At 54.4% G+C, this 24650-nt stretch overlaps 7 protein-coding genes across 7 annotated transcripts; 5 read left to right on the top strand and 2 right to left on the bottom strand.

The window, feature by feature from the left end:
• Positions 1-4261: 4261 nt before the first annotated feature.
• Positions 4262-8317, top strand: IUM83_14503 (ATP-binding Cassette (ABC) Superfamily; the record flags this gene model as incomplete). Its single annotated transcript, XM_067939252.1, has 1 exon — positions 4262-8317. One exon carries the CDS (start codon positions 4262-4264, stop codon positions 8315-8317), a length of 4056 nt encoding a protein of 1351 aa, XP_067793620.1.
• Positions 8318-11569: 3252 nt separating this feature from the next.
• IUM83_14502 (ATP-binding Cassette (ABC) Superfamily) lies at positions 11570-14977 on the top strand (the record flags this gene model as incomplete). The annotated part of the gene is made up of 1 exon (XM_067939251.1): positions 11570-14977. One exon carries the CDS (start codon positions 11570-11572, stop codon positions 14975-14977), a length of 3408 nt encoding a protein of 1135 aa, XP_067793619.1.
• A 136-nt stretch (positions 14978-15113) lies between these two features.
• IUM83_14501 (Obg ATPase 1) lies at positions 15114-16049 on the bottom strand (the record flags this gene model as incomplete). Its single annotated transcript, XM_067939250.1, has 1 exon — positions 15114-16049. The coding sequence occupies one exon, from the start codon at positions 16047-16049 to the stop codon at positions 15114-15116; it is 936 nt and encodes a 311-aa protein (XP_067793513.1).
• Positions 16050-17836: 1787 nt separating this feature from the next.
• Positions 17837-18745, top strand: IUM83_14500 (Obg ATPase 1; the record flags this gene model as incomplete). The annotated part of the gene is made up of 1 exon (XM_067939249.1): positions 17837-18745. The coding sequence occupies one exon, from the start codon at positions 17837-17839 to the stop codon at positions 18743-18745; it is 909 nt and encodes a 302-aa protein (XP_067793621.1).
• Positions 18746-20029: 1284 nt separating this feature from the next.
• Positions 20030-23000, top strand: IUM83_14499 (Obg ATPase 1; the record flags this gene model as incomplete). The annotated part of the gene is made up of 2 exons (XM_067939248.1): positions 20030-21086; positions 21850-23000. The coding sequence occupies 2 exons, from the start codon at positions 20030-20032 to the stop codon at positions 22998-23000; spliced, it is 2208 nt and encodes a 735-aa protein (XP_067793531.1).
• A 102-nt stretch (positions 23001-23102) lies between these two features.
• Positions 23103-23426, bottom strand: IUM83_14498 (tRNA (guanine-N(7)-)-methyltransferase; the record flags this gene model as incomplete). The annotated part of the gene is made up of 1 exon (XM_067939247.1): positions 23103-23426. One exon carries the CDS (start codon positions 23424-23426, stop codon positions 23103-23105), a length of 324 nt encoding a protein of 107 aa, XP_067793530.1.
• Positions 23427-24244: 818 nt separating this feature from the next.
• On the top strand, positions 24245-24559 carry IUM83_14497 (uncharacterized protein; the record flags this gene model as incomplete). The annotated part of the gene is made up of 1 exon (XM_067939246.1): positions 24245-24559. One exon carries the CDS (start codon positions 24245-24247, stop codon positions 24557-24559), a length of 315 nt encoding a protein of 104 aa, XP_067793529.1.
• Positions 24560-24650: the final 91 nt, after the last annotated feature.

Below are 24650 nucleotides of genomic sequence, written 5' to 3'. Positions count from 1 at the left end.
CCGGTGAGGGGCCGTTCGCTCAGGGCGCGGTCCATCCCACCGAGGCGTGTGCTTCCCTGTCCAGTGTCGAGACAGTGCCGGCCCCAGCTGCCGCCACCACACTCCCCATGTCGGTCGCTGCCCCCAGCGACACCGACCATGACAATTTTTACCGCAGGGCCCCATGCCCTGCCACCTTCGACCGCTTGCACACATCAGGCGTCAAAAGGTTGCGCTCGTGGGAGCGGGTCCGCCGCGCAACCATCGCAGCCGCGTTCAGCCGCGTTGGCGTCACGTTCCCGGATCCGGGCCCGGAGGCAACCGCCGGACGCGCACTCGGGCTGAACACGGCGCTCCAGACCGCGATGTCCGAGTACGTACGGTGAGCCCGACCGTCGCTGCCAGCGTTCGTCGAGCTCGTTCGCGGACAGACCACCGACGACTAACGGCCCAACAAGGCTCTCGTTCCTGCGGTCCTGCGGCACCAGTGCAGGGCTACATTCACTTGGATAGGCTGCTGTGCATTGCGGCTGAGGGTGTCCGGGTACAGTTACGCGAACCGCTGCCGCGCCAGAGCTGTTTCCCCAGAAACTATCCCTCCGCGTCAGAGCGAATAAAGGTTCTCCGCAAGAACATTAGGAAGGAGCAAGACCTCTTCAGGTGTATCGTTGTCGACGCGGACGTCGCCGCCATGTGGCCTCAGCTATTCTTCAGTCCCTTTGGCGTGGTCGACAAAAGGTCGGGCGACCCCCGCGTCACCGGCCGCGTGATCCACGACCTCTCATTTCCTGAAGGAGCCTCCGTCAACAGCCATATGGACCCATCCGACGTGCCAACACCGTCGTACGATCACTGCTCCAGCTTAGCCCGCGAGATACTGCGGTGCAAACGCGCCGACCCCAGCCACGAGGTCCAGGTAATGGCGGGAGATGTGGCGGCGGCGTATCGCAACGCGTGCACGCACAGAGAGTGCGTGCACCTATTCGCCGGATACATTCCGGAGGACAACGCTATCGTCATTGATCTCTCCGCAGCTTTCGGCTGGACAGGCTCTGCCGGCACATACAGCGTTTTGGGAGGAGCGGTTGCGTTCGTCCACGGCAACAACGTCGACGCCGCCCACCCCTCCGGATTCTACGGCTACCACTGGGTCGACGACCACGTGAACATTGAGACCAACACCGGTACCCGCTGTGCTGACGCTGACCGCTCGCTCCGGTACGCCATGACTGCTGTCTTGGGCCCCGGCACCGTCAATGAAGACAAGTTCACAGGCTGGCGGACACGACAAAAGGTACTAGGCCTCGATTTCGACACTGTGCGCGAGACGGTCGCCATGTCACCCGATAAAATCGCCAAGGCCCAGCACCTTATGGCCAACGCCTACAACGCGACCCGGCTGTCCCGCAACGCCTTGCGATCCCTCCTCGGCTCACTTCGCCACGTGGCGACGTGCGTACGCCCAGCCCAGGCCTTCCTGCAGCGTCTTTGGGTGAGCGAGGCGATCCTGCACCGAGATGCCTTCGTCTCTGTCACGCCAGATATGCACCAGGACCTATTTTGGTGGTGGCACATCCTTCGCGACCCGTCGCTCAACGGCGTCCGGCTCGAATTTTTCGACGCCCTTCCCATCCCGACTTCGTTGTGTTCACTGACGCGTCAGACCAAGGGCTGTGTGCCGTCGTTCCATCACTCCGGCTTGCGCTCACCTACCGCTTCTCAGTGTCCGATCTCACCGCAGTCGACACTTTCAACCAAGGCGCCGCCAACGCGTTTGATATCAACTACCGCGAGCTACTAGCATGCGTGTTTGCGATCCAGGCGTGGGGGCCAGCGTGGCGGGAGCAAGCCATCCTGACCCAGCCTCTGCACGTCCATTTCCGCGTCAACAACACGTCGGCGGTCTCGTGGCAGTCCAGGATGGCGTCTCGCAACCCCAGAGCGCAGACATTAATCCGGCTTCTCGGGCTATGGGAACTGCAGCTCGGCCTACGCATCTCTGCCTCCCATATCCCCGGGACAGACAACACGACCACAGACGCCGGCTCGCGGCGCTGGGAGGATTCGGCTTTAGCTACGCGATTCCACCAGGCAACCCACGAGTGGACATACGCGACACCTCCAACGAGCGTCGAGGAGCTCGAGCGCGCCTGGCGCAGCATCTCCGAGAACACTCGGTTGCAGCCTCCTCCCACAAGCGCTACGCCCGCGCATTCGCGTTCTGGTGTGCATGGTCGGCCAAGCACGGTTTCGATCGGTGGCTCGGCGACCCCAGCATAGACCCAGTGCACGCGATCTCCGAGTTCATCATGGACACAGCGCTGAACGGCTTCGGGTCCGGCCACGCGGTTCGAGGCTCCACCGTCCAGGCGAATCTGCTCGGCATTCGCCACTTCTTCCTCGCGGCGGGTCACGCCTTCCCCATTGATCAGCCACAGATTCGCATGCTCCTCAAGGGCATCGCCCGCCACGACGCTCCAAGCTCCCAGCAATCACCGGCGTTGGTATCCCTCCTCGAAGAAGCGTTCCGAGCGTTGGATCTCTGCGATCCTGCGGACCAGGCTCTTTGGGGGGTTCTGTGTCTGGCTTTCTTCTTTCTATTGAGACGTTCCGAAATCGTCGCGACCTCCGGCACAACGTTCCAGTGGTTTGCGCTCAAGGCCATAGATGTCGTAGTGGTGAACACCACTGGCGCAACGACCGCGGACCCGGGCGAGGCCAAGTCGGTATTCGACAAGCTACACGGCTCAAAATGCAACCAGAGCGGCAAACCCGTGGCAAGATTGCTCGCGCGCTCAGGGCACCCCGTGTTATGCCCCGTACTAGGAGCTTCGCTCCTCCTCCGCGCGAGGAGAGGGCTTCCCGACACGGCTCCAGCGGCGGAATTCGTGAATCTAAATGGTCGACCGAACTGCATCACGGCCGCTCGAGTCACGCGGTTGATCCAGAGCGCCACAGCGGCCATCGGCGAGGACCCCAAGCGCTACGGCACCCATTCACTGAGAGCAGGCGGCGCCACAAATATGTACCGAGCTGGGATCGATGCCTTGACAATCCAGCTTCACGGTCGGTGGGCCTCAGACTCGTTCAAGCTTTACACGAGGTTATGCTCCGAAGCCGTGGCCGGAGTCGCCAGCAAGATTGTTAGCGGGTCAAAGTCTCCGTTGGTGCTTCAGTGAAGACGCGGTTCGCCGCCCCATTTTTCGAGGGGCTTCAGCCCTGCCCGTCGGGCCGGCCTGAGGGCGGCGTCCCGCCTCTAAACTAAACACCGCCAGATTTCCCAACCGTGGCGTGGCGCACGCAGAGAGGAGAAGAGAAGCTCGTTTATCGAGCGTATCAAGGAAGTGCTTGGCCAATTGGCGTAACGATGAAAGACGTGGTGGCGGTGGTGGATGCGGTCGCTAGGTGATTCGTTGTACACTAATATTGGCGAGAACCGACAAGCAATACGGGAGGGCAGATACACAAGACTGGACTAAGCACTCGCATGACTCTCATGCTTCTGCAAGTTGATGGAAAAGTTGGATGGCACTAAGATTGAGTCGGGCTGCAAGGAGAATGTGAAGAACCCTCGGATCGATTTAACCCGAAACTGACCTAAGGGGACATACATGAAATACTTCTTTGCACATGCACCAAATGTAATTGTGCGACGGTGAGGATGGAAGTAGTTACGCAAGCTGTCCGTTCCGTCATGCAAGCAACGGCATCACCTTCCAGTACACAAAAGCACTGTCTCGTTTTAGCTTGTCCGATGCGAGCGAAGATCTCCAACAAACCCTGAATTTGAACTTCGCGACCGCATCGCCCTGGTAAAGGTGGTAACTTCTGGGCCGATGTAGGCTTGCTCGTGGAGGACCGCCCCAAACTTATCATCACTTGACTAGACTAAAAAGCTGAGACGCGTTGTCTGTTTACACGTTCGAACGGCAAGCAGTCGATGGCGAGCAAACAAAGCTGGAGATGCCGGTGCTGCTGTCGGGTCAGTTTTTGGCGCCATCGAACTCGGATGAATTTTGAATTCATAACTGCCGCCCCGTAGTGAAGTCCATACCCGGACAGGCGCACGCCACCAACAGACATGGGACGTATGACTACAGCAAGTTGTGGGATCAAATGTGAGACCTGCGAAACCATTTGGCAACGACCGGAGCAGTTTTGCTGGGCCTGTGAGCCACCCGGAGCCACTTCGCGATTTCCTCCGCTCCTGCCAGCCTCCTCCCTGTTCAGCTCAAGCTCGAGAGACCCACTGACCAACAGTCGATCGTTTCCCAGGAGCGCCATGCCGACGGAGGACAAGCGCAGCCTGTTGCAGCCGGAGGCCCCGGCGGCCACCGAGGAGGTGCCGCAGGTCTATCGTTCACTCAACTTCCGCAGCCTGCAGGACCCGTACTCGAACCGCGGTGGGGACACCATGGCAAGTCACTACAGTACACTACGCACGGACAACCTCGAATCCATGCTCAACGGCGGCTTGGAGCGCTTTTACAAGAAGTATAACCATCTCTCGCGAAAGATCAACCTGCAGTTGCCCACGCCGGAGGTGCGCTTCCAAGACCTATCGTTCTCGGTGCAGGTACCTGAGAGTGTGAGCGGCCACGGCACGGTGGGCTCGCACCTGGCGTCCATCTTCACGCCGTGGCAGAAGGTGCCCATGATGACCAAGCACGCGCTGCACCCGATGACCGGTATCATCAAGCCGGGTTCCATGACGTTGATTCTCGCAAACCCCGGCGCCGGCAAGTCGACGTTCCTCAAGGCGATGGCCGGCAAGCTACAGAATAACTCCAAGACTGAAATTGGCGGAGAAATCCTATACTCTGGTCTACGCGGCGACGAGATCGACCTCATCAAGCTGGCAGGACTCGTTGACCAGACCGACAACCACATCCCGACGCTCACGGTGCGCGAGACGTTCAAATTCGCCGACATGTGCGTCAACGGCCGTCCGGAAGACCAGCCCGAGGAGATGCGTGACATCGCCGCACTGAGGACGGAGCTGTTCCTGCAGATTCTGGGTCTGGAGAACTGTGCCGACACTGTGGTGGGCGACGCGCTGCTGCGTGGTGTGAGTGGTGGCGAGCGCAAGCGTGTGACGGTGGGCGAGGTGCTGGTTGGCGGCCAGAGCCTGTTCCTGTGTGACGAGATCTCGACGGGTCTCGACAGTGCCGCCACGTTCGATATCGTCAAGTCCATGCGCACGTGGTGCAAGACGCTGGGCGGTTCGGTAATGGTGGCGCTGCTGCAGCCGACGCCCGAGGTGGTGGAGATGTTCGACGACATCTTGATGATCCACGAGGGTCACATGGTGTACCACGGACCGAGGACGGAAATTCTGAATTACTTCGAGAAGCTTGGGTTCTCGTGCCCACCTCGTGTTGATCCAGCTGACTTCCTCATCGAGGTGACCTCAGGGCGAGGTCAGCGGTACTCGAATGGAAGCGTTGAGATTAATAACCTTCCTGTCACGGCTGAGGAGCTCAATAGTGCGTTTTGCCAGTCCGATATCTACAAGAAGACAAGTGAGGCGATCAGCAAGGGATTCAACGAGCACCAGTTCGAGAACGCTGAGGACTTCAAGAAAGCCAAGAGTGTGGCGACCCTGGCACGCTCGAAGCAGAAGTCGGAGTTCGGCCTGGCATTCATCCCGAGCACGCTGCTGCTGCTGAACCGGCAGAAGTTGATCTGGCTGCGTGACCCCCCACTGTTATGGGGTAAGCTGATCGAAGCGCTGGTCATTGGTCTGGTCATGGGTATGATCTACTTCAACGTGAGCTCGACCTACTACCTGCGCATGATCTTCTTCAGCATCGCGCTGTTCCAGCGTCAGGCGTGGCAGCAGATCACCATCTCGTTCCAGCTGCGCAAGGTGTTCTACAAGCAGCGCCCACGCAACTTCTTCCGCACGACCTCCTATGCGATCGCGGAGAGTGTGGTGCAGATTCCGGTGAACGTCGTCGTTTCGTTCGTGCTGGGCACGTTCTTCTACTTCATGAGCGGCCTGACGCGGTCGTTCGAGAAGTACATCGTGTTCTACCTGGTGTTGCTATGCTTCCAGCACGCCATCAGTGCGTACATGACGATGCTGAGTGCGCTGTCGCCGAGTATCACGGTGGGTCAGGCTCTTGCTTCGATCTCAGTGAGCTTCTTCTTGCTGTTCTCGGGCAACATTATCCTGGCGGACCTGATCCCGAACTACTGGATCTGGATGTACTGGTTCTCTCCGATTTCGTGGGCGCTGCGTAGCAACATGCTGTCGGAGTTCTCGAGCGACCGGTACACCCCAGCCCAAAGCAAGAAGTTCCTGGACAGTTTTTCGATCAAGCAGGGCACCGAGTACATTTGGTTTGGCATTGCTGTGCTGGCGATGTACTACTTCGTGTTCACGACGCTGAACGGTTTGGCGCTGCACTTCATCCGATACGAGAAGTACAAGGGCGTCACTGTTAAGACGATGACTGATAACGCCTCCACTGATGAGGTATACGTCGAAGTTGGTACGCCGAGTGCACCAAATGGTGCTGTAGTCAAGAGTGGTGGGCTGCCCTTCACGCCATCGAACCTGTGCATCAAGGACTTGGAGTACTTCGTGACGCTGCCGTCAGGTGAGGAGAAGCAACTCCTGCGCGGCATCACGGCCCACTTCGAGCCGGGCCGAATGGTGGCGCTTATGGGTGCTACCGGTGCTGGTAAGACGACGCTGATGGACGTGATCGCCGGCCGCAAGACGGGTGGCCGCATCGTTGGCGACATCATTGTGAACGGCGAGCCGAAGAATCCGGCCAACTTCAGCCGCATCACTGCGTACTGCGAGCAAATGGATATCCACTCGGAGGCCGCTTCGATCTACGAGGCTCTGGTGTTCTCGGCCAACCTTCGACTACCGCCTACTTTCACTAAAGAGGAGCGCATGAACCTGGTGCACGAGACGCTCGAGCTACTGGAGTTGTCGCCAATCGCGAGTGCCATGATAGGCAGTCTGTCAGTCGAGCAGAAGAAGCGCGTGACGATCGGTGTGGAGGTGGTGTCGAACCCGAGCATCCTGTTCCTGGATGAACCGACAAGTGGCCTAGATGCGCGTTCAGCTCTGATCGTGATGCGTGGTGTACAGTCGATTGCCCGCACTGGTCGTACGGTGCTTTGCACGATCCATCAGCCGAGTATCTCAATCTTCGAGCTGTTCGATGGTCTGCTTCTGCTACAGAAGGGCGGCTACACGGCGTACTTCGGCGACCTTGGTGGTGACTCGGTGAAGATGCTGGAGTACTTCGCTTCGATCCCAGGAACGAAGGAGATTCATCCTCAGTACAACCCTGCGACGTACATGCTGGAGGTGATCGGTGCTGGTATCGGCCGCGACGTGAAGGACTACTCGGTTGAGTACAAGAACAGTGAGCTGTGCAGATCTAACCGCGAACGTACGCTCGAGCTGGCCAAGGTGTCCGATGACTTTATTTGCCACTCGACACTCAACTACAAGCCGATCGCGACGGGTTTCTGGAACCAGCTCTGTGCGTTGACAACGAAACAGCAGCTCACGTACTGGCGCAACCCGCAGTACAACTTCATGCGCATGTTCCTGTTCCCGATCTTCGCCATCATCTTCGGCACGACGTTCTACCAGTTGTCAGCCGGAAGCGTGAAGAAGATCAACTCGCACATCGGTCTCATTTACAACAGCATGGACTTCATCGGTGTCATTAACCTCATGACGGTGCTGGAGGTTACGTGCGCTGAGCGCGCTGTGTTCTACCGCGAGCGCATGTCGAATTACTACGGTCCGCTGCCGTACAGTTTGTCGCTGTGGTTCGCGGAGGTGCCGTACCTTATCGTGGTGATCATCCTGTTCGTGACGATCGAGTACTGGCTGGTGGGTTGGAGTTCCAACGCGGGTGACTTCTTCTTCTTCATGTTCGTGTTCTACCTGTACACGTCGGCTTGCACGTACGTGGGCCAGTGGATGTCTGCGTTGATGCCGAACGAAAAGGTGGCGAACGTAGCCGTGGGCGCGCTGTCGTGTCTGTTCAACCTGTTCTCGGGCTACCTGCTGCCGCGCACAGCGATGAAGCATGGTTACAAGTGGTTCCAGTACTTGATGCCGTCGAGCTACTCATTGCCTGCGCTGGTAGGTGTGCAGTTTGGCAACAACCAGGATATCATCGCCGTGACGGCGAAAAATGTGACCAAGCAGATGACGGTGTCTGACTACATCGCGAACACCTACGACTTCCGTCCCGAGAAGAAGTACGACTTCATGGTTGGTCTCATTGTGATCTGGATCGTGCTGCAGGTGGCCATCTACCTCACGTTCAAGTACGTCAGCCACCTTAAGAGATAATCGGACTACTAGGAGTATGATGACAAAACACTGCATCCCTTTCGTCAAAGGAAGCGAGAAGACCAGTTGGTACTTTACATCACTGCATGAAACAAATACACGAGAATCCATTCACATCTCGAAGTACCTTTGAACACAATCAGCACTCTTTACCTCTGGATAAGCTGCAGCGTGCAGCATGCGCAGCAACTTCGTAGTGGATGTCTTAGGCAACTAACACGGTCACATTTTCCGCCCCAACACAGTCCCACAAGCCTTGGAGTTGTTCTTGCTCCTCGTCCGTCCACCAAATTCTTGACCCAGTCAATGGTCGACTGGTTGGACAAATCCAAAATGCCTGCATCGATGCCAACTCCGCTCGTGATGGTCCACACGCTCTCATCCCCGGCAGAAGTATTGGTGACGAACCGTCCCTCGCTCTTTGAGATATCGTAGAAGCTGGTATTGCAGGAGTCGAGTTCCCGACCAGTCCTGCAGCCAAACACCAGTCAAGGACAAACTCGCAGCCCGTGCTCTAGGTACTGACGTTGACGAGAAATGTGTTGACGTAGCTCAGGGTACGCACATTGTACTCGTCGCGGAGGTGGGGCACCCACTCGGCCCAGGACGGGTAAAGTGTCGTATCGGGCTCCCAGTTCCACCACAACCGGTGGACGTAAAATGCCGTAGGAGCTCGCCTGGAGTCGAGTTCCCGACCAGTCCTGCAGCCAAACACCAGTCAAGGACAAACTCGCGTTAAGCGCGTCTTGAATGATACCCTCTACAGAGTCTTGTCCGCCTAGGATGGCGCCGTCATTGACCCAATCCGGCAACTGTGGCTGACGTTCAGTGATCTTCGTCAATGCACCGGTAGCTCCCAGCAACGGGTTCCCGTCAGCGACTCGACCGAGCCAGCCGCTGATTGAAGCACCTTCGTACTGAATCTCAACAACCGTGGACGACGAGTTCGAGTGATCCCCCTCCACGATGTCCCCTGCTAAGTAGCTCTCGGCAGTATCCTCAAAGGGAGACGTGGCGTTGCTCGCAAGGTTGAAGAGTGCGTACTTGGTGCCGTCCAGCACGATCCAGCGCCCCAGGGACGACGTGAGTGATGCAACCGCAGTATACGTCGTCAGCAAAGACCCACCGGCAAAAGTTCCGGCAGCGGAAGGATTCGCGTTCAGAACGGACGTGATCGGCTCTTCGCCTCGACCAGCCCCTCCTTCTCGAGTCCAAATGGGCACGCGCCAGCCACGGAGATTACCGATGTCGGTCTGCTCTCCCAGCCCGAAGAAGGCCTCTTCGCGGGGAGACTCGTAAGTGATATAGACGTTGGCGACGTCAGATCCGTCTACGCTTGCATTGAACACCAATGCCTCCGAGTTTTCGGACTCCAGGGAGAAGGACAACGCCCAGGTCCAGTTGGCGTATGGAGTACCACCAATGTGCCAGCGATGTCCACACGACCCGAGATGGAAGATACTTGACCGATAGCGATGCTGTGCGCTGGTGTCCCCAAGTCCTGGCTGCTTATCTCAAAATTGCCAGAGGACTGGGTGATGGTCGTGAGTCCTGTTGACGCCGAGACGAAAGCTCGATCCGAGGCGGCTAGCAGTTAAAAAAAATGCAGATACTGATGAGTAGTGCTCGTTAGCACTCCACGGCGTATCTTAGACCGCGACGGCGTCCTGGATTGCTGTCGTGACCAGAGTAGTGAGCAGTGCAGCTGTCGGTCGGTACGCTACATTGTCGGATGTATTGCGAGCTCGGAGGAAAATTGAGAAGTTACAATGACCGCGTGCACAGATTTCCATGCCCCCCCTACCACCACACACAGGCAAGACGACGCCAACAGCTTTCTACGAGGAAGCTGATCCGTCTTCGACGATGACTGCGGACTGACAGCAAGCCATTGTAGTCGCCCCGGTTGGTTAGCTTGATATTGAGGCCGCGCCAATCATGTCATCCCAAGCGCTTGCGTGAGGAATTGGGGCCATGGCCATTGCAAATGTACTTATGCATCAAGACAAGAAGCGGTTTTAGGCATGGACAGTGCATTGGATGGCGGTGCTTACGTCGACAAGCGTGACGTCAAAGCACCGACCGGCGGACAGGGGGGGGGGGGGGGGGGGGGGGGCTTAACTCAATCTATTCGTTGATGGTTCAAGAGTCTAGAACAGTGCCGTCTTCCATGAAATAACCTACTGAAGCTCGGAATTGACGCAAACCTTGCCGATTCTTCCCGTCAAACGCCATCGGAATGCTGTTATTATTGAAAGCGTGCGGCAACTCGCATCGTCCCGGGTAGGCAGCCATCACGCCAAGCCCAGAATACCACGAGAGGTTGCTTCCCGTCGAAAGCCTTATCCCCAGCTCAAGCTTGTTCGTGACCATTTTCAGCTCGCAATCAATCTCCCTATTTGCTATTCCGGGGAATGAATCGTGAGCAAGTGAAGTTAAGTTTAGGACTCGAGAGGGGTTTCATGCGATGCTGCCCATGCCAGGTCGGCCTTGCTTCGGCTGTACATTTGCATTTTGCAGTCGACAGTAGTGACTGACTCGCTGAAGCCTACGTCCGAGTTGTAAAAAAAAAGCTTCTTCCGCACGCTGAAAGCGTACGGTGGGCCCAGGATGAGCCTGTTGCTGCCGGAGACCGAGATCAATCCGCCGAACGAGGACTCCCAGGTTCCCGATGTGTATCGCTCGCTCAACTTCCGGAGTCTGCAAGAGCCGTACAACCACTCTTGCCACGAAACCATGGCCAGTCGGTACAGCACTTTGGATGCTGACAACCTCGAGGTCATGCTGAACGGGGGGCTCGAGCGGTTCTACAAGAAGTACAACCACCTGTCCCGGAAGATCAATCTACATCTCCCGACGCCCGAGGTGCGCTTCCAAGACCTGTCGTTCGCAGTCGACGTCCCGGCCACCGACGGCAGTCACAGTACTGTCGGCTCGCACATGGCTCAGATCTTCACGCCGTGGAAAAGACCACCAAAGGTGACCAAGCACGCGCTGCACCCGATGACCGGTATCATCAAGCCGGGCTCCATGACGCTGATCTTGGCCAACCCCGGAGCCGGCAAGTCGACGTTCCTCAAGGCACTGTCTGGCAAGCTCCACAACACCGCGAGGAAGGAGATCGGCGGCGAGATTCTCTATTCAGGCTTACGGGGTGAGGAGATCGATCTCGTCAAACTTGTTGGTCTCGTGGACCAGACGGACAACCACATTCCGACACTGACAGTGCGGGAAACATTCAAGTTCGCTGACATGTGCGTGAATGGACGCCCGGAAGACCAGCATGAAGAAATGCGCGACATTGCAGCCCTGCGTACGGAGCTGTTCCTTCAGATCCTGGGCCTGGAAAGTTGTGCTGACACGGTGGTGGGTAATGCGTTGCTGCGAGGGGTGAGTGGTGGTGAACGCAAGCGTGTCACGGTGGGCGAGGTGCTGGTTGGTGGACAAAGTTTGTTCCTGTGCGATGAGATCTCGACTGGACTTGATAGTGCCGCCACATTTGACATTACGAAGGCACTGCGCACTTGGTGCAAGACGCTTGGAGGGTCCGTGATTGTGGCGCTGCTGCAACCAACCCCCGAGGTCGTTGAGCAGTTCGACGACATCTTTATGATCCACGAGGGTCACTTGGTGTACCATGGACCACGCATCGACATTTTGGACTACTTCAGAGAGCGAGGCTTTACGTGCCCTCCCCGTGTTGACCCCGCCGACTTCTTGATTGAAGTTACATCGGGTCGTGGTCAGCGCTATGCGAACGGAAATGTCGAGCCGAAGAACCTCCCTGTTACGGCAGAAGATTTCAACAATCTTTTTTGTGAATCGAGCATTTATAAGAAAACGACAGACGCCATTGCTAAGGGTTTCAATGAGCACCAGTTCGAGAGTGCTGAGGATTACAAAAAGGCGCAGAGTGTGGTGAGCTTGGCCCGCTCGAAGGATAGGTCCGAGTTTGGATTGACATTTATCCCGAGCACAATGCTGCTGCTGAACCGGCAGAAGTTGATCTGGCTGCGTGATCCTCCACTTCTGTGGGGTAAGCTCATCGAGGCACTGGTTATTGGCCTCGTTCTAGGAATGATTTACTACGAGGTGAGCTCAGCGTACTACCTGCGCATGATCTTCTTCAGCATCGCGCTGTTCCAGCGGCAGGCGTGGCAGCAGATCACCATCTCATTCCAGCTACGTCAAGTGTTCTACAAGCAGCGCCCACGCAACTTCTTCCGCACCATGTCGTACGCCATCGCAGAGAGTGTGGTGCAGATCCCGGTGAACGTCGCAGTGTCGTTCCTATTGGGCACGTTCTTCTACTTCATGAGTGGTTTGACGCGGTCGTTCGAGAAGTTCATCGTGTTCTATCTGGTGTTGCTATGTTTCCAGCACGCCATCAGCGCGTACATGACGATGTTGAGTGCGCTGTCGCCGAGTATCACGGTGGGCCAGGCGCTGGCTTCGATCTCGGTGAGTTTCTTCTTGCTGTTCTCGGGCAACATCATCCTGGCGGACCTGATCCCGGACTACTGGATCTGGATGTACTGGTTTAACCCGCTGGCTTGGGCTCTTCGCAGCAACATGCTGTCGGAGTTCTCGAGTGACAGGTATACCCCTGCCCAAAGCAAGAAGTTCCTGGACAGTTTCTCGATCAAGCAGGGCACGGAGTACATCTGGTTCGGAGTTGGAATGCTGCTAGCATACTACCTTCTGTTCACAATTCTTAATGGACTTGCGCTTCATTTTATCCGGTATGAAAAACACAAGGGAGTGACCGTGAAGGCACTGACGGACAATTCGGGCAAGGATGAAAACGTATACGTTGAAGTAAACACGCCCGCAGCAGCGGATCAAGCGAAAAAAGTAGGAGGCTTGTCATTCACGCCGTCAAACCTGTGCGTCAAGGACTTGGAATACTTCGTGACGCTGCCGTCGGGCGAGGAGAAGCAGCTCCTGCGCGGTATCACGGCTCACTTCGAGCCGGGACGAATGGTGGCGCTCATGGGTGCCACGGGTGCTGGTAAGACGACGCTGATGGACGTGATTGCCGGCCGAAAGACGGGTGGCCGCATCGTTGGTGACATTATCGTGAACGGCGAGCCGAAGAACCCTGCCAATTTCAGTCGCATCACAGCGTACTGTGAGCAGATGGACATCCACTCGGAAGGTGCTTCAATCTACGAGGCTCTGGTGTTCTCAGCCAACCTTCGACTACCGCCTACTTTCACTAAAGAGGAGCGCATGAACCTGGTGCACGAGACGCTTGAGTTACTTGAGCTCACGTCGATCTCGAGTGAAATGGTAGGCAGTCTGTCAGTCGAGCAGAAGAAGCGCGTGACGATCGGAGTGGAGGTGGTCTCGAACCCGAGCATCCTGTTCCTGGATGAACCGACAAGTGGGCTGGATGCGCGTTCAGCTCTGATCGTGATGCGTGGTGTGCAGTCGATTGCTCGCACGGGTCGTACGGTGCTTTGCACGATCCATCAGCCGAGTATCTCAATCTTCGAGCTGTTCGATGGTCTGCTTCTGCTACAGAAGGGCGGCTACACGGCGTACTTCGGCGACCTTGGTGTTGACTCGGTGAAGATGCTGGAGTACTTCGCTTCGATCCCAGGAACGAAGGAGATTCATCCTCAGTACAACCCTGCGACGTACATGCTGGAGGTGATCGGTGCAGGTATCGGCCGCGACGTGAAGGACTACTCGGTTGAGTACAAGAACAGTGAGCTGTGCAGATCTAACCGCGAACACACACTCAAACTGTGCGAAGTGTCTGAAGATTTTGTCCGCCACTCGACACTCAACTACAAACCGATCGCCACGAGCTTCTGGAACCAACTCGGACAACTCTCTAAGAAGCAGCAGCTCACATATTGGCGCAACCCGCAGTACAATTTCATGCGCATGTTCCTGTTCCCGTTGTTCGCCATCATCTTCGGCACCACTTTCTACCAGCTTTCGGCAGGAACAGTGAAGAAAATCAATTCGCACGTGGGTCTCATTTACAACAGCATGGACTTCATCGGTGTCATCAACCTCATGACGGTGCTGGAGGTTACGTGCGCTGAGCGCGCTGTGTTCTACCGCGAGCGCATGTCGAACTACTACGGTCCGCTGCCGTACAGTCTGTCGCTGTGGTTCGCGGAGGTGCCGTACCTGATCGTGGTGATCATCCTGTTCGTGACGATCGAGTACTGGCTGGTGGGCTGGAACGATAACGCCAAGGATTTCTTCTTCTTCATGTTCGTGTTCTACCTGTACACGTCGGCTTGCACGTACGTGGGCCAGTGGATGTCTGCGTTGATGCCGAACGATAAGGTGGCGAACGTAGCCGTGGGCGCGCTTTCGTGCTTGTTCAATTTGTTTTCCGGTTTCTTGTTGCCTCGCACCGCGATGAAACCGGGTTACAAGTGGTTCCAGTACCTGATGCCTTCCTACTATTCGTTGTCCGCGTTGGCCGGTATTCAGCTTGGCAATAGGCAAGACATTATTGCGGTGACGGCCAAGAACGTGACGACGAACATGACCGTCGCTGCTTTCATCAAGAAGACATACGACTTTCGTCCAGAGCGCAAGTACGAGTTCATGGCGGGGTTACTCGTCATTTGGGCGGTGCTCCAAGTTGCTATCTACCTGACATTCAAGTTCGTAAGCCACCTGAAAAGATAAACTGCTCAACGTCGTGATATGAACTTGGTAGTACCTCAACTTCGATGCATTCTACATTTTTATTAGCACAAAAATACATTTCTTACCTGCTTTAACTCTCTGTATAAGTGAAATTCAGCTGAAATTCAGCTGAAATTCAGCACAAAGCATTGAATGCTGGGGAGATCACAAGCATTTCCCAACGCAGCATGGCTTGGAGAGTGTCAGAGGCACTTCGTTGTGCATGTTCCTCGCGGATGTAGTTCGTCCGTCCTACCCAGCGAATTTGCTGATACATCTCGTCCGAATCCAGGTTTACCACATCGAAAGCCTCGATCGACAGAAAAATTTCTGCCCATGCGAGTTTGCCGAACAGTTCCTCGTCCGACGGTGGGTGATGACAACCCAAACCAATGCTTTGCGTTCCCAAGACATACCCCTTACCAACTGCAACTCCACCTGGTTCGCCCGTGTTTCCTGAATCTCTAACCATCGATTCAGCCATTACCTCCTTTGCCTCTTCAAGCATGAAGCGCACAAACACAGATCTGAAGGTCGAGATGTCGCTCGGGGAAAACACGTCTCGGGCGAACACGTATGCGTTCGAGTTGATGCGTTGCAGCGCCTGCAGGCGGCGGGTCTCGGCCTTGACCTTCTTGAAATCGTCCAAGCGCATACCGTTGGCCCACGTCTTCTGCATCACGTCCAGCATGTTTAGACCGTGAAAGCGCTTCGTGCAGGCGAACTCCATGACGCCGCCGTGCACGCGCTGAACGACGTCCCAGCCGAACGCTTGCATTCGATGCGTCCGCACATCGTTAGTTGATTCAGGAGCGGACGAGAGGAGAAGGCGGTGTTCGACGTGGCTGATGTCTCTCTTGTTGTCCAGGATGGTTTGTGTGAGATCCTGTTCGGTCAGTGGGTGGAACCCGAACTCCTGTGCTGCTTGAGCCTCGTCCATGATTTCGATCTCAACTTCCGAGATGCCCTGGACTTGCGGTTCGTGGGAGACGCTACTCGCTTCAAAGTCCAGGATGCGCTGTAGCTGCAGCCTCCACGATGACTTTTGCTTCAGCATAGACCGAAGGAGCATCTTCTCAGGTCGGAGTCGTTTGCTGGTAACTATTGCTTCGTCTAGGCGGCGACCTTTGCTGCGACTTGTCTGGTACAAGCTTGTGTCAGGAACTCGAGCCGCTGCGTCTGAGCTGTGACACAAGTCTGCGTACTGTTTCTCGAGTTGGTGTGTGGTGGTCTTCATTTCCTGTAGCTGTTGGCGCTGATTGCGTCTTGCTCGGCGCATACACTCGCGGTTTTTTAGACGATGAGCCTCGATTTGAGCTGGGCTTAATTTGCGCGCCATTATGAGTCGCTGTGGCTGCAAATGCGATAATGAGGGGATCCATAGTTATGTATTAGACATAGACAACCTTTTAGACGAGGACACGTGGCGATCAGAAAGTTATCTTTTCGCTGTTGATGCTCGTTACAGGTACAAGCAGTGGAACTCACTCTGCTTCAAGATGGCCACGCATCAAAGATGGCGAGAGCAAAGTCATCGACAGTAAATGATAGAGCCTACGTGCACATTGGCATTGCCGAAAAGGTTTTAGCACACCCTTTGTCAGTGCGATAACTACATGTAAGCGAACCTCTTCAATAAATGATGAACGGTGCCTCGGTTTGTACATCACACTGCAAATGACCCAGCAGCCCCGTTGTATACTAAAGAGATTTGATGTCCTGTTTCCTATTGTTGGGTCTGACCTTTTCCACTCAAATGACTTCTATATATACGGCTATCCGTGATTTATTACATATTTCCGGTCCCGTACAAAATACACAATATAAAGGGGTGTAATTTGGAACATTATTTGAAAATATTGTTACCTCTCACCCTGGGTCCATACAAAACCAAGTCAAATCGAGCCCCATACAAATGCCTATATAAAAAGGTGCAGCATTTTAGGGCGTGACCGCGCCGCGTCACTCTATCTTTACGGATACCAAAAGGACTAAGGAAGATCATTTACACGCTTTCGACGCTGATGTCGAGCAAGGCGCTTGCCGTTTGGGTCATTGCAGTGACAGATAAAGCCACCCTTTTATGTGCTGCCACGCCTGCGACTCGCGAGTCCAAAAATGTTGTTGATGCGAAACCAGGAGTGCTACGAAATCATGATGACAGGTTACACTCTCGGAGTATAGGGTTCACGTTTGAATCGCCCGCTGTGAGCATACAGGCACTGGCAGTGCATGCTATACATCGCAAGGGCGTACTCCATGCGTGCTTAAGTACATACGCGCGCTCGGGTTTCTCTCCTGGGCCATCGCTGGCCGTGCGAATCAGTGGAGCATCCAGCGTAGGTTTTTATCCGAGCAGTATAGCAGGTTGCCACAAAACAGAACAGGTATGACTCACGGCTGGTGATGACCAAGTGTCACTATTATGCATAACGAGTACAACACGAGGCCGCGTACTTTGATCGCGTTCACACAATTTGCAACACCACAGTTTGTTAGGGTCGTCACCACCATTGATGTCGCTGCAGCTTTCGTTGTCTCATTTTAATTCTTCCACCGAGTACATCAAGCGACAACACCTTCTCAATGGCTCGTACTCGCACCATCAGCCCGACACGTGTCGAGACGCACCGCGTGAAAAACCGCGAGTGTATGCGCCGAGCAAGACGCAATCAGCGCCAACAGCTACAGGAAATGAAGACCACCATACACCAACTCGAGAAACAGTACGCAGACTTGTGTCACAGCTCAGACGCAGCGGCTCGAGTTCCTGACACAAGCTTGTACCAGACAAGTCGCAGCAAAGGTCGCCGCCTAGACGAAGCAATAGTGACCAGCAAACGACTCCGAGCTGAGAAGATGCTCCTTCGGTCTATGCTGAAGCAAAAGTCATCGTGGAGGCTGCAGCTACAGCGCATCCTGGACTTTGAAGCGAGTAGCGTCTCCCACGAACCGCAAGTCCAGGGCATCTCGGAAGTTGAGATCGAAATCATGGACGAGGCTCAAGCAGCACAGGAGTTCGGGTTCCACCCACTGACCGAACAGGATCTCACACAAACCATCCTGGACAACAAGAGAGACATCAGCCACGTCGAACACCGCCTTCTCCTCTCGTCCGCTCCTGAATCAACTAACGATGTGCGGACGCATCGAATGCAAGCGTTCGGCTGGGACGTCGTTCAGCGCGTGCACGGCGGCGTCATGGAGTTCGCCTGCACGAAGCGCTTTCACGGTCTAAACATGCTGGACGTGATGCAGAAGACGTGGGCCAACGGTATGCGCTTGGACGATTTCAAGAAGGTCAAGGCCGAGACCCGCCGCCTGCAGGCGCTGCAACGCATCAACTCGAACGCATACGTGTTCGCCCGAGACGTGTTTTCCCCGAGCGATATCTCGACCTTCAGATCTGTGTTCGTGCGCTTCTTAGTCGAGACTGCCAAGCCGATTACACCTGACAGTGGCCCAACTCTTACTGGGAAGGGTTATATGCTAGGCACCGAAAGTATAACTATTGATTGTCCTCGCTGTCTCCTGGCGGAAGACTCACACGGGCGACTCGCGTGGGCCAGCGTTACTCTATCCATTGAGACTTTAGATGTGGTTGACCACATTACAGGAGAGACGTACCAGCAGATTCGCTGGGTTGGACGCACGGACTACTGCAGTGAAGAGCATGCGCAACGGAATGCCTCAGACACAATCCAGAGTATGCTGCGGTGGGAGCTGTTAGTGATCGCACCAGCGCTGAAGCTTACGTCACTTGCTTAGATACGTGATGACCAAATGCTGCAATGACTTTGACTTGCGTTATTAATACATGCCAATTCTGTAAGAGGCAACGTACAATTTGTTTTGGTGACTAACATGTCAGTTCGACAATCTATCCCTTCGAAGCGAGATTTCAATCTGCGTCGCCCTTGTCTTATGCGAACATCAATGTACGTTCAAAAAACTAGAATTAATGTTCTCGGTAGAGGACTTAGCTTCTAAATTTAAGATTTATGCTAATGAACTATTGTGCATTCCAAACGTTTTGTTGGCACTCTTCTCCAGTTATAATAAAACGAGGTAAATAAAAAGGGCAGATCGATCTATGTAGGCCGGCAGCTAGCGATCGATCTCCTTGTGGATTTGATTATAGCGAGGTCAATCTAATGTAAAACGATCCTTTTTGTAAATCGAGGTCGACCAAAATATATCGAGGTCGCTCATGCTAACGACTCTTTTTTATACCACGATTTGTGGAGCAGGAAACAGGACGACATTTTATCTGCAAAGCACCATAAGTACTCGACTCGAAATTTACGGCACGCGTCTATCTGCATTTCCAGTGCTGTTAATAACAGCCTGTTATAGTTATTAACTACGTGAACAATCTTTCTTGTTTATCTGCTGGTGCGTTGGTGCGAAGAATCGCATTTGTTTCTCCGTCAATATATCGACTTGCATACCCGATGTCTACACCATTTCCCAATCAACATGACAAGCTTCCCGCAAATTAGCAAATTGGTCCGTCCGTGGAATAGCTAATTGAAGGCTGTGTGGCGAAACACAATTTTTAATTCTAGGCTACAGAAAGTGTCAATTTGAAAAAAACGGTGTTTTTCCCAGACTTGCCCGATCGTCATCCCATCTATTTTGCAAAACCTACCAAAATGCATGTCCACCCTGTGGTATTGCATACATACTGGCACGAAAACTGTAATGCGTTATTTTGACCAATCACAGCTCAATATGTTTTGCTTTCGGGTCGTCTCCAACTGCAGCTTCGTAGCGAACACGCTCTTATTATGCAGGAGAAAACTTCGTTTAGGACAGGGGCGATACGGTATAGAAGGAAGTAGCGTACCGTATGCACAGAGGAAGGGTATCCGCACCAAACCCTGTCAACATGATTGTCGTTATACCAACGTGCTGCACTAAACCAAATGTCTGTGAACTCGACCATCATTGATGACGTGGTGAACGTGACTCTCGTCTACCCGCACTCGGTTGGCTCCTCTTCGAGTTTAGTTCCGATCTGGCCGTCCTCAGCAGAGCATCTAGCCAAGAATGATCCGCCGCCGTAAGTTGACTCCTACAGAAGAGGAAGCCCGCCGAGCGAAGAACCGCGAAGGCATGCGGAAGATTCGTGAACGCCAGCGTCAAGAATTGCTGCAGCTGAAGACCACAGTCGTCCAGCTTGAGAGTCAGTACGCTAACCTGTGTGACCGTGCCAGCACAAGCGGACCACAAAGGGAACCGGAGACCGACCTAACGCTCCCGAGGAAGACTTGCCAAGAACGAAACTACGCCGATATGGTGGTGATGGCCAAGCAACTCGGCGCGGAGAAACTGCTTCTGCTAGACATGCTGAAGCAGAAAGCGGCGTGGACACTGCAAATACAACGCGTCTTGGATTTCGAGTCCAGCAGTCTAGCTGCATACGAGCAATTCCAAGAATCGCCGACCGTTGATATCGACACGCTTGATGAAATTCAGGCAGAAGAAGAGCTCGGGTTTCATCCATTGAACGAGTGGGATCTTACACGGACAATTCTTGATAACAAACGCGATATTCACCACGTCGAAAATCGTTTGCAGCCTGAAACAGGACTGTTAGCTACGTTGGGCGACAAACGCACGCATCGGATGGAGGCGTTCGGGTGGGAAATCGTGCAGCGTGTGGAAGGCAACACCATGGAATTTCTGTTTTCGAAAAAGTTCTCAGGCCTCAGTGTTCTCGACATCATGCACAAGACGTGGACCAACGACATCAAGCTAAGTCGCTTCCAGACAGTCAAAGCTGAAACGTCTCGTCTTGAAGTGCTGCAACAGATGAACCCGAACGCTTTTGTCTTCGTTCGTGACGTGGATTCCCCCGGAGATATCTCAATTTTCCGGTCTGTCTTCGTGCACTTCCTAGTCGAAGCCTCGAAGGAATTCCCAATCTCCGATGCGGATGGAAACCAGCAAACTCTCACCGGTACAGGATTCGTCTTGGGCACGCAGAGCATTGCAACTGACCACCCACGACACGCTACGGAACGCGATGCGGCGGGCCCGAAAATCGCCTGGGCCAACCTTGCATTGACGACTGAAGCCTACGACGTGGTGGACCCGGCTACGGGTGAGCATTATCAGCAAGTTGTTTGGGCTGGTAGAACGGATTATTGCACGGAAGAGGACGCGCATCGAAATGCGGCGGATACTTTGCAAGGATTATTGCGGTGGGAAATGCGGATTGTTGCGCCGGCGCTTAATCTCCAGTCACTGTGTCTTGATTGATTTTACATGGTGAGTTGAGTTTTTTTTAGTGTACAATACTTGATTTGATGGATGAATTGCTGATGAAGTTGTCACGGCGACAGCTTGCTGACGTGGTCGCGTGAATAGGATTTTTATGCCTCAGCACACTGCTCCTTCAGCTAGCATCCGAAACGTGGCACCGCAGCACGGTTCGATGTTATAGAGTTCTCAAGACACGCACTGATCGTGTGGATTTCCGCCTTCAACCACGAGCTTCAGTACACCGATAACTCCAACTGATAAATACAAACTTTTTTACTTAGCGGTATCCCGTGCTTTGGTCAGTAGCCCGAAGCGCATATGCAGGCAAGCGAAGTTACTTTTTGCAGCTAACACCCCTTCCTTGTCTGTTGTACATGTATCGGATGGTCTTAATTCGTAAAAGTTTCTTACTTATATTCAAATATAATTCCGTAGTGAACAGGGTCTCTTTGCCACCAATGATGATGTGGTACAGGAGAAAAAGCTCTCTACCCCGTCTAGCCCAGACAACCGCACGAGTCAGGCGCCATTTTCGATTCTCCCCCCAACAAAAAACTACAACGCAATTGCATTTGCAATGTGCCGGCGAAAATTGAGTCCAGACAAGCAAGAAGCCCGTCGCGTGAAGAACCGCGAGGGCATGCGCAAAGCTCGAGAGCGGCACCGTCATGAACTGCTCCTGATGAAAACAACGCTCGCCCAGCTCGAGAAGCAACACGCCGAATTAACTCGGCGTGCTGCGGCTACTGGGAAGAATGCAACGCTGACGGCCTGCAACCATCTTCCGACCGAAGAAGACGATGGCCTCAACCCGGTGGAAATGGCCAGGCGTCTCGGAGCTGAAAAGCTTCACCTACAGGCAATTCTCAAGCAAAAAATTGCGTGGACGATGCAGATTCAGCGCGTCTTGGACTTTGAGGCTAGCAGTCTCGCTGCAGAGCAGCACTTCCAGCCGCAACAACCAATCACCGATATCGACAGCATGGGCGAGACTTTGGCTCGACAGGAACTCGATTTCCACCCTATCACCGAGTGGGATCTCACTCGATTCATCCTCGACAACAAATGCATGATGCATCACGTCGAGAGTCGTCTCCGCCTCCGACCTGAACTCAAAGAGCAACGAAGCCATCGGGTGCAAGCGTTCGGCTGGGACATCGTGCAGCAAGTGCAGGGCAGCGTGATGGAGTTCGTTTTCACGAAAAAGTTCACAAATTTCAACGTGTTCGACGTCATGCACAAGACGTGGACGAACGACATCAACCTGAGTCGCTTCAAGACCGTCAAAGCTGAAACGTCCCGCCTCGAAGTACTGCAACAGATTAATCCGAACGCCGTCGTGTTCGTGCGAGATGTCAATTCCTTCGGCGACATTTCCGTCTTCCGGTCTGTCTTCGTACACTTCCTAGTCGAAGCTTCGAGGGAATTCCCAATCTCCGATGCGGATGGAAACCAGCAAACTCTCACCGGTACAGGATTCGTCTTGGGCACGCAGAGCATTGCAACTGACCACTCACGACACGCTACGGAACGCGATGCGGCGGGCCGGAAAATCGCCTGGGCCAACCTTGCATTGACGACTGAAGCCTACGACGTGGTGGACCCGGCTACGGGTGAGCATTATCAGCAAGTTGTTTGGGCTGGTAGAACGGATTATTGCACGGAAGAGGACGCGCATCGAAATGCGGCGGATACTTTGCAAGGATTACTGCGGTGGGAAATGCGGATGGTTGCGCCGGCGCTCAACCTCTAGACGGCATTTCACGATAGTGCTAACCACGCAACAAACTCTCCTTCTCTTTTTTTCCTTTTCAACGTTAACACTAGCTTAAACTCGTTTCTCTTTTTCGTGCTGTCACTGGATGTTGCACCACTCGTTGCCGTAGACGCTGGCGTTATTGAGCTCTCCGCAGCTGCGGCATCTCCAGCTGGTGCAGCCCGCCGGCAGCGGATACGGCGCCGAGCAGCGGTTGCACAGCGCGTTGCCCTGCGCGTCGCGGCGGATGTTGGCGTTGTTGGGCACCACGCGCGTGTGCACGGCCGCTTGGGGGACGCTGCCGGGCGGCGCGGGCACGGCCTCCACGATGGGGCGGCCGTAGGCGTCCACCTGCACGGGCTGACCCGCCGCCGCCGCGTAGCTGGGCGCGTCCACGCTCTTCGGCGGCTTCTGGGGGTCCATTATTGGGTTGGTGTTGCCGTTTTGCCAAATTGCTTTCTTGAGAGAGAGAGAGCGTGGGAATGCGAGAAAAGGAAGTGGACCAATAGGAGGCGGAGAGTTTTAGGTTATGCTGGATTTTTCTGAGACTTTTTTTTCTCTTCTTTCAACTAGCGTGCATGTTGAAGTTGGTTTTGCGATAAGTGCCTACGGTGAAGTAAAAGTTATGGGCCAGTACTAACCTGTCAGGCCACAGCCAAGTTGCGTCGCCCGGGTTGCGGCATGCCAAACGTTGAAAATGCGCGCCGTACGCAAACGCCCTCAGTTGTCGCCACAGTACAGATTGCAGCTACTGACCGACTCATCAAACCAGGAACGGACTGGAGCCTTCCGCCAAGAATACGCATCCTCCTCAAGTTCGCGATACGACGCGGACTTCTTACCCAACGCGATAGCCAATTTTCTGAGACCAAACCCAGCGACTCGAGGCTCGCACTGAATTCAGCCTCAGAGCTCATTAGCCATTCCACCATGACTCATGATCCATGAGTAGTGAGATTCCCTTTGCACCTCGCAGAAAGGCGGAGTCGAAGAAGAAGAAGAAAACTGGGAACCATTCCAGTCCGTGCTCAAGGAACGATCCGTCATCGACCCCGACGTGGATGTGGACAACGACTTGCGCAGGCCGGATGTCATGGCCGAACAGATCATCATGTACTCGACGTTCATCAAGTTTTATTCGGACGACATTGTAGACGTACAATATCGTGGTGGCTGACGACTCGGTCATAATTAAGACGCAAGCGAGACCTAGATTCCAGGTTCTGAGGAACACGATCGAGATGATCTTCCCGCACATTGTCGGTGACGAGTGCCTGGTAGCTCAATTGGTGGACCAAGAGGTGGAGCCTCCGATCGGCATCACCTTTTACTTCAACTCGGAGGGCGAATGTTGTAAGTACAAACTTGAGCTGGGCTTTGTAGAAGCGTTTGCGAGCATTGTTAGAGATCTGAGGAAGCTGGAGATGATGCTGGGGAGAGCTCTAATTGCCCAAAACTGCATGCTTGGGGTCATCGTTAAACGGATTGAAAAGAGCGTGGACGACCAGGTGCCAACAGTGCGACCAACTCACGCTGCGTCCCTGGAATACGAGTGAAACCGACTTTGCGTGAATGAACTGAACGAACTGAACGAACTACGTCATCTCTCGAGTGTTAGCAATGAAAAGTTAGTCGAATATTGCCGCG

The sequence above is a fragment of the Phytophthora cinnamomi genome (genome assembly GCF_018691715.1).
Source record: "Phytophthora cinnamomi strain GKB4 chromosome Unknown Contig28, whole genome shotgun sequence".
Lineage (NCBI taxonomy): Eukaryota > Oomycota > Peronosporomycetes > Peronosporales > Peronosporaceae > Phytophthora > Phytophthora cinnamomi.
This window is presented reverse-complemented; position numbering and strand designations above follow the sequence as displayed.